The 20083-nt window shown below is 43.5% G+C and overlaps 1 protein-coding gene across 1 annotated transcript in view; it reads right to left on the bottom strand.

Annotated features, from left to right (window-relative positions):
• The window catches only part of PHLDB2 (pleckstrin homology like domain family B member 2), a 453671-nt gene that overhangs the window by 280168 nt on the left and 153420 nt on the right, over positions 1-20083 (bottom strand). Inside the window, exon 5 of the mRNA XM_078657711.1 lies at positions 6591-6728. Within this exon, the coding sequence (XP_078513837.1) occupies positions 6591-6728 (138 nt within the window). The remainder of the gene's footprint in view (positions 1-6590; positions 6729-20083) is intronic.

Here is a 20083-nt window from a genome sequence, read left to right as displayed (position 1 = left end):
GCTGCCAATGTCAGTCTGAAAAAGTACTTTTTAAAGGAGAAATGATGAGCTGCAGCTATGAGGTAATATTACAAATATAGTGGATGCATGGCATTGAATAACATTACCAATTTAGGAAGGAGCAAGCTCTTTTTCAAACCCAGACCAAACGAAGTAGGGTCCAGGAAATGGTAAACTAAACATTTCATAAACAGGATAATCTGCTTGATTTGTAAAAGAATAAGTGCTAGGGCCCACATTTTTCTTAGACGCCTGTGTCCGACCCAGGTTCATATTGGGGTAATAGAATACTAAGGCTGTCTGGTTTTGATTCCACCTCAGGCCTCTTTCACCCACCAGCACACACTCCCTGCCCCTTTATCTCACTCCTGCATGCTATTTTCCATCCTTGCTTTCTCTCTTTGTCACTGTTTTCATTTTCTGCCTTTCTTTCTCTTGAGTCAAAGCATGATGATTAGCAATAAGTCTGTCTCCCCAATAAAAAGCACCTGTTAGTTCCACCAGCAACAACCGGCTCAGACTAAGAACTGACAAGATAGGTTTGAGAGTCCAGTACCAGAGTGAAAAAACAGAATGCTGCATGGTAAACAGGGGCACTGCAAGGGGGCATATACAGAACTGGAATGCGCCCAAATTCTCGTGGCTTGAATAATAGCAGAAAGGGGATCCAATAATCTTTGGAAAAGGCGAAATTGACTTAACTCCCCAGTGATTCAGAATTCACTGGACACCACGGCTTAATGGTTTGCTCCTGATCTGAGGCTGGTACATCTGATCATCACGGATGTGTTAGCCCATGATTTGCAACTACAAACATCCAATTGATAATACTAAATATATTTATAATGTGCAGAACATATTGTGGAAAATGTTACTTACCTGGACTCATCTGTTGTTAACTTTAAACACGTGTATACTCCTCCCAATTAGTGTTCAGCTTTAAAATTGTGAGTTATGTTTTTCAAAACATTTTGGAATCAGACATGGCCAGTATGAGACACTTTTTCATCACATCGTGGTCCATAGTGTGTAAGGACGCAGACTCCACTGTTTACTTCTTTTGCCCTTGGGTCTAGATGCAAGATCCAGTGATAAATGCCCAGTGGTGATATATTTCTTTCTACTTCCCCTGTGCCATTTCACACTAAGGAGATTTCAGGCCTCTCAGCAATTTTCATGGGTCTTGAGGGGAAGCATTCCTCCCTGACATCATCTCTAGAAAACACCCAGGGATCACAGGGGCGCAAGCTGACATGACGGTACCAGCAGCATAACCTTCTGTTAGGGTCCTTCCAGATGTGCATATCACTCACACCATAGGTACTCGCCCCACACCCTTTCTGCTCTGTACTGCTGGCACCAAGATGGCAAAACCCAGTGTGAGCCACAGGCACAATTGGTGGACAGCCTCCCAACATAAACAAAACTCCCAACCAGTGAAAGTTCTAAGATTGCTGCTTAAATATTGAAGGATGTGTTTTGATTTAAAAATTAAAAATGTAAACCTGCCAATAATAGTAGTACTCAAATAGGCTAGACTGCCTTTCACCGTGGAAGAGGTGCAGCCCATACACATGAGTGTGTCAATATGACCCAAGGCTACTCCCATACGCCACGACTCCACCGCTATTGATTTATCTCATGGTTTCTCATAAAGAGCCAAGACTAGGCTCATCACATTAACGTGTTGACACCTTGACGGAGGCCTATGTGGTACATTAACGTGGACCAAAATTGTGTAGCCTGTGGTGATAATAGTCTTGGAACCACCCATGCCTCCGCCTTGTGTATAAGACTGCAAGAATAACATACTGTGTACTGTCTTCTGTGTCGTTTGTTTTGAAATGATCCATTAACATCCCCACACACCACTTACTACATTTTCCTGTAATCATGTGGCATCATCTGTTGGCTAACCTTATTTATCATTTCAAATTGATAGACGCAAACATAAAAAGTAAACAATTTCCAAAACTTTGTATAATACTCCTTTTTTAATGCAGCTAGCTCTTCCGCTTTGAAAAGCACATCTAAACATATGCACCTTGTGATTACGGCATAGCATATAAGGCTTGAGCGTGTGTTGATTTATTTTAACAGCCCCATTTTTTTCAAATGTTGTCTGTCGGGCGATTCTGTTTTTAGCTCTCATTTTTGCAAGGGGGGCTTTAAGCTGCTCTGTGCGACGGCTGCTCTCTCGTATTGTAGGATCCCACTTTGCTCTCATGGTCAGAGCTAAGCTTTCTGATCTCAGGTGCCATTGTTCTCTCGAGTTTTAGGGATGTCATTACACTAAAGTGTCTCCAATGTAACAGTGTGCCATTGTGTACTAGGTACGTTTTATGAGGCAGAGCTGCAGAGGGGTCCTGAGTGACAAGTGTTCAGGGCTGTGGTGCTCATATGTCCCTGAGCTATTAGGAACTGAATGCTATGACTGCTCTCATGTGCCGGCAATATTTAGGTGTGCCACAACAGATCATACATAGTGGCAGAGTGAGCTAAAGAATGATGATGAATTAAACCGAGATCAGTTGACTGGGTGTGAGTGTTTGCATTGCTCAAGCGCTCCGTCCGTCATCCCCTTTGGTTTTGCTTTGTTCGCCCTAAGTTGGCAGGGTACGCCCAGACGTCGTTCCCTTGCTCACTTTGCCACTGAATTCAAGATAGCCTGGCTGATGAGGGTTATGAAGCAGAAACCGGTCCCAGGAAGCTTGTTTCCGGTACAGGGAAGACATGGCTTGGCAGTTCGGGCTAGACTGTTCCCATGAGGCACAGAGTCAGACTGATTTGCATATGGCCATGTCTGAACTGGGGTGGCGGAGTGAGCTAAAGAAAGTTGACGGATTAAACCCAGTTCAGTTAACTGGGGGTGAGTGTTTGCATTGCTAAAACGCTCCATCTGTCATCCCCTTTGGTTTTGCTTTGTTCGCCCTAAGTTGGCAGGGCATGCCCAGACGTGGGTCCTTTGCTCACTTTGCATTGGATTCAAGATAGCCTGGCTGATGAGGGTTATGAACCCAAAACTGGTCCCAGGATGCTTATTTCCGGTCCAGGGAAGACATGGTTTGGCAGTTCGGGCTGGACTGTTCCATGAGGCACAGGGTCAGACTGCTTTGCATATGGCCAAGTCTGAACTGGGGTGGCGGAGTGAGCTAAAGAAAGATGATGGATTAAACCCAGATCAGTTGACTGGGGGTGAGTGTTTGCATTGCTCAAATGCTCTGTCTGTCATCCCCTTTGGTTTTGCTTTGTTAGCCCTAAGTTGGCAGGGTATGCCCAGACGTGGTTCCCTTGCTCACTTTGCCACTGGATTCAAGATAGCCTGGCTGATGAGGGTTATGAAGCCGAAACCGGTCCCAGGATGCTTTTTTCCAGTCCAGGGAAGACATGGCTTGGCAGTTCGGGCTGGACTGTTCCCATGAGGCACAGGGTCAGACTGATTTGCATATGGCCATGTCTGAACTGGGGTGGCGGAGTGAGCTAAAGAATGATGATGGATTAAACCCAGATCAGTTGACTGGGAGTGAGTGTTTGTGTTGCTCAAACTCCCCGTCCGTCATCCCCTTTGGTTTTGCTCTGTGTCTGGAGGCATCCTCACTACTGCATTGGCCATTACATATTAGGAGTCCAGTTATTGGTCATGAGGGCAGCAGCACATCAGGGTTGGGGAAACAAGCTTCCTAACTGTAACAGATGTTTTACAAATAGATACCTCTCATACATTTACAAGCTGCATATTATTCTGCATGTTGCTGATAAGATTCGAATTCAACTTTAATGTGTTTAAATGAATTACTGGGTGGCCATGGGTGGTGTATATATGTTACAAGACCATCCCGATGCCACAGCGCCACCTTCAGATTGCTGTGCTTTCCTGGCCCCTTTATTCAGCAGTTTGACCTTAAGATAGTACACATTTATTACTCTTTGCTAGGCTGGTATGTAACAGGATAATCTCTAATAGACATTAAGATGGAATACTAATGATACACTTAGGTGCCTTGTCCCATTATAAACCTAGTGTAAAGTCACACGTTGCAGTTGAGTATCCAGTATCTCAGTGTATGTTTACATACCATGAATAAAGCATCAAGTAAGCTTCTTTTAAGGGAAGTAGTGCAGAGGATGAATAACTCTTGATCACATTTCTCAGCAATGCATTTCCACTCTGGGCATTTTGATGTGTTAAGAATCATCAGTGTTATACCGTATAAATATGTGTATGTACTTCAAACTTACTGCTCTACAAATGTCCCGAAATAGATTTTTTACTAAAAAAAAGGGTTGCTATAGTTGCTTTCCCCCTATGTGCCTAAGAACCTTACAACTGCTACTTGATAACATATATTAATGAAGTTCACAAATTGCCTTGAGCTATGTGCCTTCTGATAGTTTTACTTTTGACAGCCTGCTCAAAAGAGACATATTTTGTTTGTTGTTGCAAGTTTTTTATAATTCTATTGTGAATTACAATAACAGGGGGTAGCCATTTCAATACCATCCTACTTGCGATTCGTGACGATTAATACAACCAAATTTACAAGTCAGACAAGCTTTCTCGCTCACAAAAGTTGTTTAGTACATGTTAAAAAACAATGTTGCTGTTGCAACCCTGTGACTCCAAGCTGTTTTAATAGATTGGACCTTATATTATTTCTAAGGATCCAGTTGAAATTAGAATTGTCCGGTAAACATCCTAAACGCTCTCAGTGCAACTGACTGATACAAAATAAATCATTTTAGCATCCATCACTTAAATAAGAAGGCAACAATCGAAATGGGTAATATGCCTAAACGTTTCATGCAAAATGACGAGCCCTCATGCAAAATATGATGCAACTCCTATTGAGTGTGATGGTGGGTTGTTACGTTATAAAAATAATAGCCATATTAAAAAACACACACAATTTAAAACAATAATGTTATTTTCTCATCTATGTAAACAAAGTACATTTTAAGTGCTTAGAAAATTTATTAAAAGAAATGGGAACGCTATCTTGAAGAGAAGACAAAGGTGAGAAGCTCATGGCAGTTGTGCGTTGATTTAAAATTCTTATTTGTCCTGTTTTGTATTCATTGAATGTTTTGGTACCTCCCTTTCAACTATCCATTATTATAACAGTTTATGTTAATTTAAGGTTATACATGATTTATATTTTGCGTTATTTTTTTTGTTCTTGATACCTTTCTCATCTTTATTTTTGATTGTTTTCTAGTAGACATCTAGTAGACACCAGACGGAGTGGGTAAATATCGAAGTTTGATGGCAGAATGTTTGAATTCAGAATTGCGCACAAAAACATTGTTGAACTCCTGTTGAAGGAGTCGAATAATTATGAGTTCATTTTAGGATAACACTGAAGAAACACAAATATATCTTGAATAAATTGTGCGAATTAAGCGCAATGACAATATTTACTGAGTGGCCCTGTTGTACTTTGGGAGTAGATCAAATTATCTAAACTATCTTTCATAAGATTAATTAATTGTCTGGTCCGGGGTTTCTAAGGAGATACATAGAAAAACAACAAATATTCACATATCGTTTTGGAGAGTGTGGTAATTCAATTCTTTTAAATCCAAGTATATTGTCATTATATTGAAGGAGAACATTGAGCATACACAAAGCAGGGACTACTTTCCTGGTCCTAGAATGTTACACTTTCAGTACAAACACTGGCCAAGGATAAGCCAGGCGAGATGCTGAGGAGGGGAAACGGCCACAACAACGCGGCCGTCTCAACGAAAACCTTAACCACGCATGCATTACAACGCATGCGTGGTTACAACGAAAGCCTACGTTTACTACGAGGTACGTAGTTAAGGCATGTGTGGTAAAGGGTACAATTAAAAAAAGTGGGGTTGGGGGGGCTTCCCCCCGCCAAAAAAACACTAACCTTTAGTCGAGTTGTGCAGGCAATCGGCGTATTAGAGGAAGGAAACGGCCGTTTTTTATTTACTACGTATGACGTCACCACGGAAAAATACGTGGAGAAGAATATGCGTGAAAATAGCATTCCGCTGTAAGGTATGCGTGGTAAAGGCATGCGTTACAACGGAGTTCGTTGTAAGAACATACAACCGCTGAGGAGTCTTCCACATTCACCCTTGTGGCCTGCTTTTATTCCCAAACGTGTTCTCAAATTATGCAAGTGGGACTCTGTTTTTTCAGTCTGGCTTTTTGAGGAGATAATTGAACACGTTGCATTTACAAATAGGGTCATACATTGTCGGTGGTATGGGGATCCACCTTTAAAGGAAGACTCCCAAAGACGATGTCTTGGACACAGTTGAGGAGATGCGCAGAGGGATGTTGCTAAAGGGTTTATGAGTCAGTTTGATAGAATCTGATCCTTATTGCCAAAATAGGATTTCATTACATCAAAACATGGCATATACATTCCAAATAAAAATGTCATTAAAGTATTTTGTCAACAGCAACATAAATACATAGTTCAAAACAGAGAGAGAGAGTTTGTGTGTGACAAAGAGAAACTAATAGAGAATGTTTGTCCATTAACATGTTGTTAAATATACCTTAGAAATATAGAACATGTAAGCAAATATGAAGCTATATTTTCATTTTGTACCTTTGCCTTTTCACAAATTGCAATTCTGTCCAGCTCTGCGATCTTCTTATTAAGCTGATGCAACACATCCTTTTCTTGCTGTAGTTGAGCTGCTTCAGATTCTTGTTCCCCTTCCAGAAGGGCACACTCTATATTCATCTAGGACAATTTAAAAAGTCTGATCATTTCCATGGCCCAGTCCTTTCTGTAATATTTTAAGACACCCGCATCACATTTTAAACAATTTACAGTTTTATAATTTGATTCAGCAAATCACATAACCGTTGTGTGATACATTTTACAATTTATGAGACCGACATTGACTGGGAAAGTCACTGCCCTGTACAGTGTGAAGAAAAAATAATACATCACGATCTTCAACCATGTCACTGTTGTGGGACTGAGCACTGGAAGCTTTAGGAGCTCTTTAAGTTGCTCAGGTTCATGAGTGCGAGTAGTTATGTAGTCCAAATTTTTGCTTTGCATTTTAGGACTTGTTGTAATTTTGAAATGCAAAGCAAAAAACCTGGACAGAGCAAGATTTCCTTATGAGTGGACCTGGACAACTTGGGAGCTTTGAGCATTTACAGAACATTGTCCAAAATGCAACTGTAGTGTGAGGTTTAACGTTTAGCAGGAAAAGGTGTGAGGGTACAAAACTTTTACTTCATGTACAGGAAATGTCGAAGGCAATTTATAGTTATATACAACTCATCCAAAATGCGGCCACAAGGTTCCTTCTTCACCTCCTCCTATTAGACCACATGGCTGAAGTCCTGCAATCAAACCACTGGCTCTGTAGCTTAAGAGCAGTGTGTAAGGTACTCTACATCATCCACAGAGCCTCACAAGGAAATTGACCACTATACCTGGAAGTTAAAATCGAGTAATGCAAACAAAATAGGACACTGCGCTCAAGGCTAGCACCACAGATCACAATGTCACATTACTATAAGAACTCCATAGCAGGCACCACCTCCTCAGTACAAGAATGCCTGCACTGCAACATACTGCTAGAAAAGGTTTAAAGCATTCAGAAGTGTGTACAGTTCAGAAGAGAGTTGAAAACTTGGCTATTTCCAAATAGGGACACATCGCGGTCCTCCGTGCTGGTAGGTGAACCGTGGGAGCGGATTACCCCCCTCTGTTGGCGGGGGATGGAGAGTCTTTGACTCAACGGATCAGGAGAGGAATCCCTGGGAACCGATTCAGCCCAGCTGGGGCTTAGTGTTGCTGATGCAGCCTACCTTTGGAATGGCAGCTGGGAGCATGCTGCGCTCGCCACTAGCAGATGTCACCTTTGCGCTGGTGAGTGCCTGACGCTGGATCTGTCCTGGGGTTGGCTGAGGGACAAGTGCATTCGGAGGGGGCTCTATGGACGGTACCAGAGGGGGCTCCAGCAAAGTGAGCAATAGTGTCCCTTCTCTTTGAGGCCTAGGGGAACCCCTTGTGAAGACCTAGTGGTAGCCTGCTGTTAGTGGTGGTGCAGGGTGCCGTATTTGACTTTACTCTTGACTGGTGGCACTTCTTCTATGAGGTTACAAGCGTAGTGGGGCCTCTCACTATTGGATTGTTGATTACACACAAAGATGTTAATAGTGCTATTATAATAGTCCCATGGGTAAGGACCCGGGTCCCAATGCGGTCCCAAATGACCATTTCAGGGATAACATTCATCTATGGGCACCTATTCTCACTAATGTCTTGCATGCTGTTGCTGTCATGGGCCCCCCTAGGTCATGGCCTCACGCCACGATAGTGTCGATTTTTAAAAAAGGTTTACAAAGAAGTGCTGCTGCCCTATTTTGTTAATGGATTTCACAGCCAAACTAATGGGAAGGATTATTACATCGTTTGGAATCTTGGGCCAAGGCCAATAATGTCATTTTGAATCTTCAATATGTTTTTAGACCAGGTGTGGGGACATTAGGACAGGGCTTACATTTTTACCTTGTTACCAACAAATACTCAGCTGCACAGAGTAGTTTTGTATATGACACTTTTTTGAACCTTAGCTTGGATTTTGATCATGTGAATAGAACTGTGGGACATCTTGATGTGGGGGTGGAAGCCAACATCTTCCACTCTTTAAGGCAATTGTATAGTAATGTTTCTGTGAGTGTCAGGTACAGCACTAATGGGGAGACAAATAAACTCTTCCAGATTGTTTGAGGAGTCTGATAGGGTTTTGTTCTGCCCTCCCCCCTTTCTGCTTCTATAATACATTAATGACTTGGAAAAATATCTCGTAAACTACCCTGTGGATGTGCCATATGTTGGTCCTCACCCCATTGCTCCACTCCTATATGCAGACAATGTCGTCATTATGGCCCAGACCACGCTCAGTCTCCAGAAGCTGTTGGATAGGTTCTCAAACTTCATGACAAATCTTAATCTTAGAATAAGCCAGTCTCAGACAAACACAATGGTGTTCGTGCCAAAGAAATTAAAGAGCAATTCATTTTTTGTTAGCTGTTCCACGATTTGCCCTGTTTCTACCTTCTCCTATTTGGCTGTTCTTTTTCACAATTCAGGTGGTTGGTCTACACTAGGCCGAAATAGGGCAGCTATGTTTGGGTGCAGTATAGAGGCACTTTTGAAATTTGCACTTAAATTAGGCTACAACCCCATAAGAGAGCTTGTTATGGTTTATAGAACCAGATGTCTCTTGATCACCACATATGGTGCCAGGCTGGGGTCACTGCAGGAATATGATATGATACTGAAAGTGGAGAATAGATTTTTGAGACATTCGTTGTCGGTCTCTCAATGTAACTCCACCTATTTGTTCCATGCCGAATTGGATCTGTATTACATAAACCACATCAGACTCCACCCTGCCCAAGTGTGGTTGGCAGTCTGGTCCAAGCCCTCAAACAACTTTAAGCGCAGAGTAGTAGAAGACATTCTACTATTTGGGCTTGGTACATACAATTCCCTGGCTCATGTATATCATTGAATTACTTTGCTCCCTTGGTATCCCTGACCTTTTTGATAATCCCAAGTGTGCCTATCTCTTTCAAGCATGCCCTTAAAGAGAGATTCTTTGATTGAGGCCGTTCATTGAGAATGCACAAGGAAGTCAGGAAGGCCTCCGTCAGCAATTACTCTATGCACACTACCAACCCATTGGCTGACTCATATTTGGTTTGTGTCGCAAACAGTTTCCATAAGCAATTGTTAACATGTCTGAGATTCTACCCTTTGCACTGTATGGTTGCCTTTCAGTCACTGACTTCATATCAAGTGATTTTACCTTTATGCCTCTGATAACCATTTTGCTTAAACACATTGCACTTAGTGTGTTTATTGTAAGTATTATGTTTCCGCTAGACGTCATTTATTGCTTCCTATTCTGAAAGATGTGCATTTTAGGCACTGGAAAGTAGCCATATTTTATATTCAGTTGTTACTCTCTTTGTACATCTTTAGGGCTCTGGTGACATTTTTACTGTGTGTCTTCAAATTGCAGAAAGTGTAGAACTGACCTTCAAGTTTTTTATCAGTAATTATTTGAATATATGTATTTTAGGATTGCAAATGAACTTATTTTTATTGTTATTACTTGCACTTTTATGGTTCATGCATCTAACCGTATAAAGAAAGACTTGACTGGATGGGACTGTGTTGGATACCCTGACTAGGAAAGCCTACCTTTCCAGGGTGACAGGTGCAGGTGCCATAGAGGTTTGTGGGCCCGATCCTGCATGGTGAACTCCATCGAGTGGGGGACCTAAATCCTCCCCCTGCACCCCACTTACTACTCTGGTTCTTTTAACTTTTATTGGGGGAGGGGGACTGTGGAGTGCGGAGTGATTACTGCCTCCTGGCTCCCCTTAAAGACTTGCCCACCATCTGGACTTGGCTATAGCCCTGAGCTGCCCTTATGACCCCCTCTGTGGATGTACCCCCCTGGAAACTGCTGTTATTGCTCTTCTGTAGCCCAACTTTCTGTCCCTCTATGCCTATTGTACAGGGGTAAGCTCTCTGGGGGGGGGGGGGTGATTGATCACCTCTGAGCTTCAGGGCACCTACAAAGCTCCCTCTTCCCTGTAAAGGTTGCTGCATACATGTGCTGACTTAAGGAGGCATCTACATGCTGGACTAAACATGAGATTTCAGTGCTTACTCTTTTGATTGTCTCAGTTGCATCATGGGGCGGGACAGCACCACTACTCAATACATCACCCCTCGCCAGGCCACTCAGAGAATCACTAGACAGGAACGGCGGCATGCCGGAACGCTCCCTGTAATGTCAAGACGAAACTGCACATGCCGCTGAAGAGTGGCACTAGAAGGTCCAATGGCAGGGTTAGCCATCACAGTGAATCTGCTCCAGGCAGATTTACACAAGGTGGTGAACAAGGTGGAAAATGCGGAATCCAAAATTGCTTCCCTCCAGACAGAGGTGTGACGACCTAAACAGCAAGTGGCATGGCCGACGACGGTCACCTAAACCTTCGCAGGTCAAGTTGAAGACGCCAAGGGTTGTTCATAGAGGAATAATCTACTCCTGTTGGGATTTCTGGAAATGGCAGAGGGCCATACTGCAGGGGGCTTCCTGGAGCACTGGGTGAAAAACACACTACTACCTGGCGGATTTTATGATTTTTTGGTATAGGTAGGGCACAAAGGGCATTGGCACAAGTGCCCCCACCAGGAACCCCTATTTGCTCGTATACTAAATTACAGAGACAGGGAAGTAATCTTGAGAGCTGTCAGAGAGGCACGCGTTCCACAGTTCAAGTCTAGAAACATTGCAGTTTACCCTGATTACACACACAAATTGCATGAGCACTGCAAATTGTTCTTAGAGGTCAAGAAAAGGCTGCATGCAACAGGCCTCAAATATATGCTTCTCTACCAAGCTAAACTTCATGTCATACTGGCAGGGAGGTCACACTTTTTTGAGATCCCTGAGGACATCGGGCCCTGGATGGATAGGTCAGATAACCCACCTGTGCGCCCTCTAATTACAATTGAGTCTTTTCACACTTCTGGTGAGTGATGTGGGCACTGTCAACCCAAACCAGAGGCTTTTCAGCCTGCTGTAGGGGGCACTGGTTGCAATGTGATACGGGACAATTGCACCATGGACACCGCGGTATTGGAGCCTTTGCAGGTGCCGGAGACGAGACGGAGTGGCCCATCATAGATAAGCGAGGTCTCATATGTTCCCTCACACAATAACGACATTCTTGCTGACACTGTCCCACCTTGATGGATTGCTTACAGTGCTCCTGACTACAGGGGCCTGCCCTGTGGGCTGACCTGCTATGCATTAGGGGGAGGGGTGGGAAGGTGATTGACTGACCTTTGTCTGTTTGAGGGATAGTTAATGTTCAGGGGATTCTTTTACCGGAGGCCACGGTTAGATGCGGGAGATGGCCCTAACTGCTTCACAGCGGGAGATGATTGCTTGCATGCAAGGGATCTGCCTCTCTCAGGTGGCACGTGATCTCACTGGTAGTGACTGGTTGGCTGCAAAACCAGTGTTACATTGGAGATGTTTGCTTCTTCTAGTATATTTGTCTACGGTCTAGTGCCGGTTGTATGTGGTGGGGACGGGTGCTTCTCCTTCATGTTGAGGGTTTTCTTTGTGGGGAGTTGGGCAGCGATGGAGTACATCCTAACACTTTGATTTCTTTGAGCATGTATGAAGTTGTGGTGTTTTAATCCTACTTGGTCGGGGTTGGGGGAGGGGGTTTGTAGTAAAATGTGTTATTTTTTGTGGGTTCATTGCTAATTTGATATGGGGATGGGTGTGTTGTTCTGCCTACGTGCATTAAGTCATAATGAGCACAGCTGGAACTTGTAAACTCCTCTCATGGAATGTACGAGGATTGGGGTCATATAAAAAGCGCTATAAGGTATTATCACTCCTTAACCCCTTCTGTGCTCATGACGAGCTCAGCTCGTCATGAGGTACACCTCTCGTGTGCTCATGACGAGCTGAGCTCGTCATGAACACACCCATTTTCATTATGATCCAGCACAGCAGGGGAAAAAGTCAAGCAGCCAAGGTATTAAGAGGCACAGTGTTGACGTTGTGTGACTGCAAGAGAACCACTTTACAGATGTGGAGGCTGCAAAGCTAACCAGGAAATGGAGGGGCCAGGTGTACTCTGCCAGTTATTTGTCTTTCTTACAGGGTGTCCTAATTGCCCTTTGCCCTGTCCCACATAGAGGTGAATATAGAGGGATGTTATCTATTACTCCGGGGCAATTTAGATGGGGTGGAGGTCACCACTGGCAACACATATGGGGCCAATATTGATGATGAGTCCTTTTATCTGCCTCTGCAGGATGTTATTTCCCCTGCTATGGATTCCCAAGTGCTGTGGGCTGGGGATTTTATTGCATAATGAATAGTGCTACGAAACCTAAAATCATCCACCTCCTACTAAACCTAAAATGACTTCTGCACTACTGGAGGTTACAGCTCAACTGTGGCTTTGTGATATTTGGAGGGCTTCCCACTCCCACTCTATGGAATATACATGGTACTACCCAACACACGGTACCATCACCACACTTGACAGCATCTTACGGCCTGCTCTCCTGGGTTCTAGAGTCCTAGCGGTGATGCACCTTTCCAACTATCTTTCTGATCATGCCCCTGTATGCTGTGTGATTGACTGGGGAGAGGTGCTTGGTCACTGTACACTCTGCCATAACAGAATTGCTATAGCTCATTTGGTCCTCTACACATAGCCAGGCAATAGAGTGGGAGGTAATTGAAAGCTGTGATACAGGGTCGCTGCATAGGCCTCTCCTGTGTGGTGCAGCGCATGTTACAGGCTGAGCTCATTCAGATGGAGGAGGAACTGGGGCGCATTCAGCAACTCCCTCCAGATGATGTGGAGGGACGTGGTGGGAAGTGCTGGCCCAGTGACAGGTAGGAACTGTGCGGGGTAGGCTGGAGAAATACACCCTGAAATCTTAACGTCAGCTGCTCCATATGGAGGGGGACAGTTCTGGGCAGCTTCTAGCCAGGGTACTGTGCCATGCGGTGGCCCACCTTCTCATTCTTTATCTTAAGTCCTCTGAGGGGCGGGACGTTTACACACAGAGAGGTATTTTGGACATCCTTAAGGACCAACTGGAGCAAGTGTATCGTAGTTCACGCCCACCCGACCTGGTGTGAATTGCTGGTTTCTTAGCTGCCCTTCCTATCCCACGACTAGGAGCTGCTGCTGCCCAAGAATTGGACGCAGCTCTTACTCTGGAGTGAATCTGGACTGTGCTTGTCTGTCTGCCTATAGGAGCCAGGTAGTGATGGCTTCCATGCCAAATGTCATCAGGCCTTAACCCCCATACTCATGCAATGATTGCTGGAGGTGTACCAGGAGGCCAGGAACACTGAAGGGCTACCTCCGTCCATACAGGATGACTGCTTCTCTTATGGTTTTAAAACCTGGATCCAGCGCATCAGACCCATCTGCTTATTGCTCCATTACAATGATTAATACAGACACGAAGGTGCTTTGCAAAGCACTGGCCCTTAGAATACAGCCAGTGATTTCCCAGTTAATTAATTATACCTGGGCGTAGTACCACTATGAACTTACAGCAGCTGATGTATATTCTTCATGAGGTGGAAGGCAGAGATGAGGAACTAGTAGTTGTCTCCATTGACATTGCCAAAGCTTTTAACATGGTTGACTGGTACTACCTTATTAGGGTGTTAGAGGAGATTGTGTTTGGTGTACACTTCCAAGCCTGGGTGCACCTCCTATATACCGATCCAATGGCTAGCATTTAGGTTGGCCGACAAAGCTCAAACCGGTGGGTAGTGGGCTGGGAGAAACGTTTGGGATGCCTATTATCCCCCCTTCTCTTTGCTATAGCACTGGAGCCCCTAGCCATCCAGATTCGACAGGCAATACCTGACTGGTGAATCAAAGTGGGGGCAGTTATCTATCTGGTGTCCCTCTATGAGAATGACACCTTTATCTATCTCTCGGCCCCTGGAGGTCCCTCCCCCTCCTATTGCACTACTTGGATATATTTGGGGAGCTGTCAGATCTTAAAATGAACCATAGAAAATTGTTGTTCCCACTCTGCACCTTGGATACCAATGCACTGACCACCCTGCCAGATTTGCCCCCTGAAGCATTCTAACTGCCGCTGGTGCGCCACTATGTAATGTAACAATATAAAGGGTGTAATTTAAAATAAGGCAGACATAATTACTTTGTCAAAGGGTCAGAACACTAAAATATAAAAGTGGCTTTATCAAGGGGTCAATACTTCAACATATATAGAGCAGACCTCTTGTCTTTGTCAAATAGTCACCAAGAACCAAAAACAAACGTATATTTTATGAATTCACACGTAACAATGTTTAATAAAAGTGATGTTCACAAAATATTTCTAATAAAGCCTTTAAAAAAGAAGCATTTACATGTCAGGCTACAAAATGCAGCCATTGAACCACCGCAAGAGTTTCTCACACTAAAGCTAAAGAACATACAGCTACAGCTTGAACTGTTTTTTAAAAAGATGGTAGTCTCTAGTGGGGTCGTCGATTCAATGGCCCAGGAGACTTATTGTGTTGTTTTAATGTTGCTGATGCATCAGCTTCACTCCCTGCAGTCCTCTATAAAATAAAAACATACTTGGTGGATCCCATAAATATATATTTTAAAGCCTTGGAGGGCATTATGGGGCCCAGCTACTCCGCTCATTTCAGATTCACTTTTATTTTTTTTGGTTTTACTGGGGAAAGGGACACGTGCCCCCGCGCCTTCGCCATATCATGGCCCCGGGGACTCAATCACTGGGGACCAATTCCTTTTTTGGGGGTGGGAGGGCATGTCACTTCCCTCACCGACCTATCTACCATTGTTGATTTTTTTCTTTTGTGGGGGACCATTTAAATGTCCCGGGGGCCCATTCCCCAGAGCTGATATGTATTGTTTGAGGAAGAGAGCAGGGGAACTCCATCTCCCAGGGCAGTCCCTGCTGGGCGGGAGCAAACAGATGGAGCTGGCTCCTGCCACACCACGAAGGGTGCAGGCTGGGCAGCCGGTAAGGGGGTGGGATTTCCTTTGGCTCCCTCCACACCCCCATAGCCAGAAATTGCTGTGGGTGTCCGGGGTGGACACTGGTACACACATCCAATGTTTAAATGTATTGTAGATCAGGGGAAGGGGCCCCCGGAGCCTCTAGAAGGCTTAGGGATGGTGCCCACCTGCCCCTTTATCTACAAATGTAATGAGGCCCTGAGCTTTGGGGTTGCGGGGGGAGGGAAATCGTGCACAACCAAGCAGAGGTTCATTCCTTATTTGGTGTCTTGTGATCCTGTATTGGTGTACATGATTCATTTATATCCAGATGAAGATCAAAGAAAAAAATACTAGCTAACTGTCAGTTTTCAGATATACACAATACCACAAATTATGTGCCACACTAGCAACCAGGAAATACAAATCTTAACTAGAGATCGTGAAGATATACAGATCTTGCAAGGTAGAGACAATTCATTTTGTAGTATGTTTATCTAGGGACCTGTATCGATACTCCTATTTCTGACCCTTGTCCGGTTATAAATCACTAATATCCCTACAACGGCACAGAAACCCTTTTCATAAATTAGTCATAGCGCATGCTGTCACATTAAGCAAGCACTATTCCTCCAGCCCCCTAGAAAGCACACCGAGTTCTTAAACAAATCCAAGCCTCGAGCAACCTGGGAAATCCCCGCCTGCTATGTTTTGATTTAGTCCGAGAACTCCTGTAAAGCACTGCAAGAACGATCAGTTCTTAGTGACATCTTTATTGACGTCTTATATCCATCCTTACGTGAAACCCAGCACCTCTCAGGTATAAATATACCAACGTTACCCTAAGCAAAGACACGGTGGTGATGAACCTGGAGCAGAGACTACTTGCCGGAGAGCCCAGCTGATGCGAGAGCCCACGGACGCTGCCACTCCCCTTTTGACGCGCTGAGGAAGACGCTGTCTTTTCTCTTGCCGAGAAATCCAGCCTCCACGTTTCCAGCCCACCTTCGCGGGTGACTGGGATACCGAGTCCTGAGAAAGAAATACCAGCCCTCCAGCCTTCTAAATCCCAGGTACTAAACTGACTAAACCCTTACAGAGAATTCTTGAGTCAGATTCTTGGCAAAACAAACTTAACTTAACTGCTACTTACTTGCTCCTTCCCACGTATTAGGCTTAGGTCAGGTACACCGGGGTAGGCGTAATTAGAAGCACCAGTTGAGTACGATTAGTCAATGTATATATGTATGTATCTATTTTATCCATTTTAAAGTATCATATGGCTAAGAAACCATATCCATGCTTTTACAGTATTATTTCATAATCCTGCTTTTACTATATGCATTTTACTTAACTCTAAGTATTGCAATTGTAGCGATTCATTTCTCTTGTATGAGAAAAGAGACTGATCAATAAATAACACCTTTTATTGAAAACGCCCGTCTCTTCTTTTCTCTACAATCTGGTGAAACTAAGTATGCACGTATTGACTGAGTAAAATAGCTGTCTTTTGTTTTCACACGACTCTAGAGATATACTCTTAAATCAGGGAGAGCAAAGTTGTCATGTTCTATGGTTGTCAGAAACTAAATCCCTTCTTGTCTATCCAGGGAGGTTAAACTCCTCCTTGCCTATTCGAGAAAGTTTCTAGTGAACTCTGAGCTAGCTGGCACACAAAACTTAAGTCTAATATAGTCAGTAGAAGACCTAGTTAACCTCTGTCCTACGTCTATACTATTGAAGATATTATTCCAATGCGCATAGCCTATTGGGAATATAGGAACTACACTACATGGCGCCCAACGTTTGGTAAGGCGATAAATCTAACGCAAGACATTAGAGTAACTCAGTCGTGCTTTTTCACACAGACCCTTTCTCCCGTAAATACTCCAAAGACGTCTGGAGTGGGTCAAAGGTTAAAATCCGCCAAACTTAGTAGGAGGAGACTCCTATGTATGGTTTTTGGTTTATTCAACGTTGAAGGATACAGTGTTCCAAAATATTGTGCACCTAATCTTTGTTTCCTTGAAACTTGATCTGCAACAAAAATCTTCCTGTCAGTAAAATGTCAGACAACGAAGAAGAAAGGGAGGCAGCTTGACTAGCAGCTCAACTCCTAGCGGATGACACAAGTCTCCTACAGACAGACCCAGATGCAATACTCATCCCGGTCAACATAAGAAAAACTATAACTTTAAAATTTATAGAAAATGGACTGACATCGAGAGGTGGTACAGTCATATTCATAATTGAGGCACATGAATATCGGCAGACAGAGGTATTCTATTCATGGATAAACTTTCCAGCAGCAAACGCTGTTACACACGACTTCCACTATTACAAAATAGAGGAACCCCCGAATGAGTACACTCCTTTCGAGGAGGTGGAAATACCATTAAAATACCAAGAGCTCCTGCTCTGGTTTAAAGGCGCCCTAAAACATAATAATCACTTCACCAGGCTCGGTCCACTAGGTAGACCAGGAGCAACATGGCCGGTACTAGCCAACACATCACATCTTGACATTAATAAAATGTCAAGCGAAGAACTCTTAGTTAAAATAAGAGAATTAACACAGGCATATAGAGACTTGGTTCAATTTGCAACTGAGGATATAACTTTCCTCCAGAAACTGAAAGAAACAGATATAGCAGAACAGCCATTTGAACTTGCCAGAATCATAGAAAAATCCTATGAAGAACTAGGAAGAGATAGTTTGGGTGGGAAACCAGTGAAACCCCAACTAACTGAAAATCCTGAAAAGGTATTTATTAAAAATAATCTAAACACTCCAAAAAAGAGCTGGGATGGAAATAAACAATCCACTCCCAAAGAAAAAAGATTCCAGTCCAGAGGAAGGTCTCCTCGGCGGAGAGAAAGATCTCCGGACCAAGGACACAAGTCTCCCCAGAGGGAGCCCTCTGAGAAAAGATACAACCTTAGAAATAGGGATAATTTGAAGAAACCTGATAGATATCAAGATATTGATACACGTCCCTCTCGATCTTTTCAGACTTCCTCGCAGAAATCGGAAAGAAGAAGACGGTCAGAACACAGGGAAGAGCACGTCAAGTCCAAAGACAAGGAACCTGCTCATCAAAGTAAAAAGTTACAATTTCCAAAGAAGAAGGTAGCCAGTATTAAAGTAATCAAACATGCCGAGGATACTGAGGACACAACTGAAAAACGGAGACTGGGCTCAGACAATGCTAGACAGCGCAGCAGAAGTGAGCATAGCTCGCAAGATCCTGATGAATCATCTGGAGACAGTGGACACGAATGAATACATTCAGGTGGAAACTGCAGATACCAGAGTTAGCAAACCTCATAAAATATACGAAATAACATTACGTATAGAGGGAGATAAGACTAGGAAAATAAGGGGTCTATTTTGGGATAATCTCTCCAAAGGCTATGACATCCTTTTAGCTGAAAAAGACTGGCCACCGGAGTTTGTCAGGGAGTGCCCTCATGGCGAAGAAATGATTATGCCTGCCTTCTCAAATCACATTCCAATTCATAAAAAATATACACTTGCAAGAAAGTGGGCAGTAGCCCAGGCTCCTGCATTATATAAAAACCATGTGGGTTGGGATGAGGACTCTTTTCCTCAGAAAATCCAGTTAAAATCTCAACCAACTGCACAGAGGCAGTACCCAATTAAGCAAGAAGCTAAAAAACAGGTCAGGGAGATCTTAGATCAACTTGAATACCAGGGGGTGATTGAAACTTGCACCTCACAAATGAACAATCCTTTGTTTCCTGTCTCCAAGCCAGACGATTCATATCGTCTAGTTTTGGACTACAGACACCTAAACCCATGTTGCAAAACTTTTGCAGTACAAAACTCACACAGTGCAGCACTAATGAATAGCATAGTGCGCAAAAAATACAAAACAATATTAGACATCTCTAATGGATTCTTTTGTCAAAATATAGCACCTGAAAGCAGATATTTGACCGCGTTCTCAATAAATGGCTCGCAGAAAAATTTCTGTCGTTTGCCACAGGGGTTCAAGAACAGCCCAGGATTATTCTCAGCGAGAGTAACAGAGTTACTACAAATGTATGATGATGAGGCATTATCTTATGCCGAAGACATCTATCTAACAGATGATGACTTGGATACTCACTTGAAAAGAGTGAACACCATAATACTTGGGTTCGCAGCAGAGGGTTACAAATTCAACTTCAAAAAGTCAAGAATTGCCCATCTAACTGTCCTGTTTTTAGGATATGAATTATCAAGTGAAGGCAAAAGCCTGGCAGACAATTTCCTAGAGAAATGTGCTGTAATCCAAGCACCAAGAACGCTGAAAAACTTACAATCAATTCTAGGTTTCCTGAATTTCGGAAGAACTTACATTAAATTATGCAGAGAGGGTTAAACCTCTCTATGACCTAATAAGACCAGATTTTAAAACAATCAATTGGACTCAAAAACACGCAGAAATTTTGAGATCATTACAAACAGACATGTTAGCTAAAACAAAACTGCAAACACGC

The sequence above is a fragment of the Lissotriton helveticus genome, chromosome 8 (genome assembly GCF_964261635.1).
Source record: "Lissotriton helveticus chromosome 8, aLisHel1.1, whole genome shotgun sequence".
In the NCBI taxonomy this organism is placed as follows: domain Eukaryota; kingdom Metazoa; phylum Chordata; class Amphibia; order Caudata; family Salamandridae; genus Lissotriton; species Lissotriton helveticus.
This window is presented reverse-complemented; position numbering and strand designations above follow the sequence as displayed.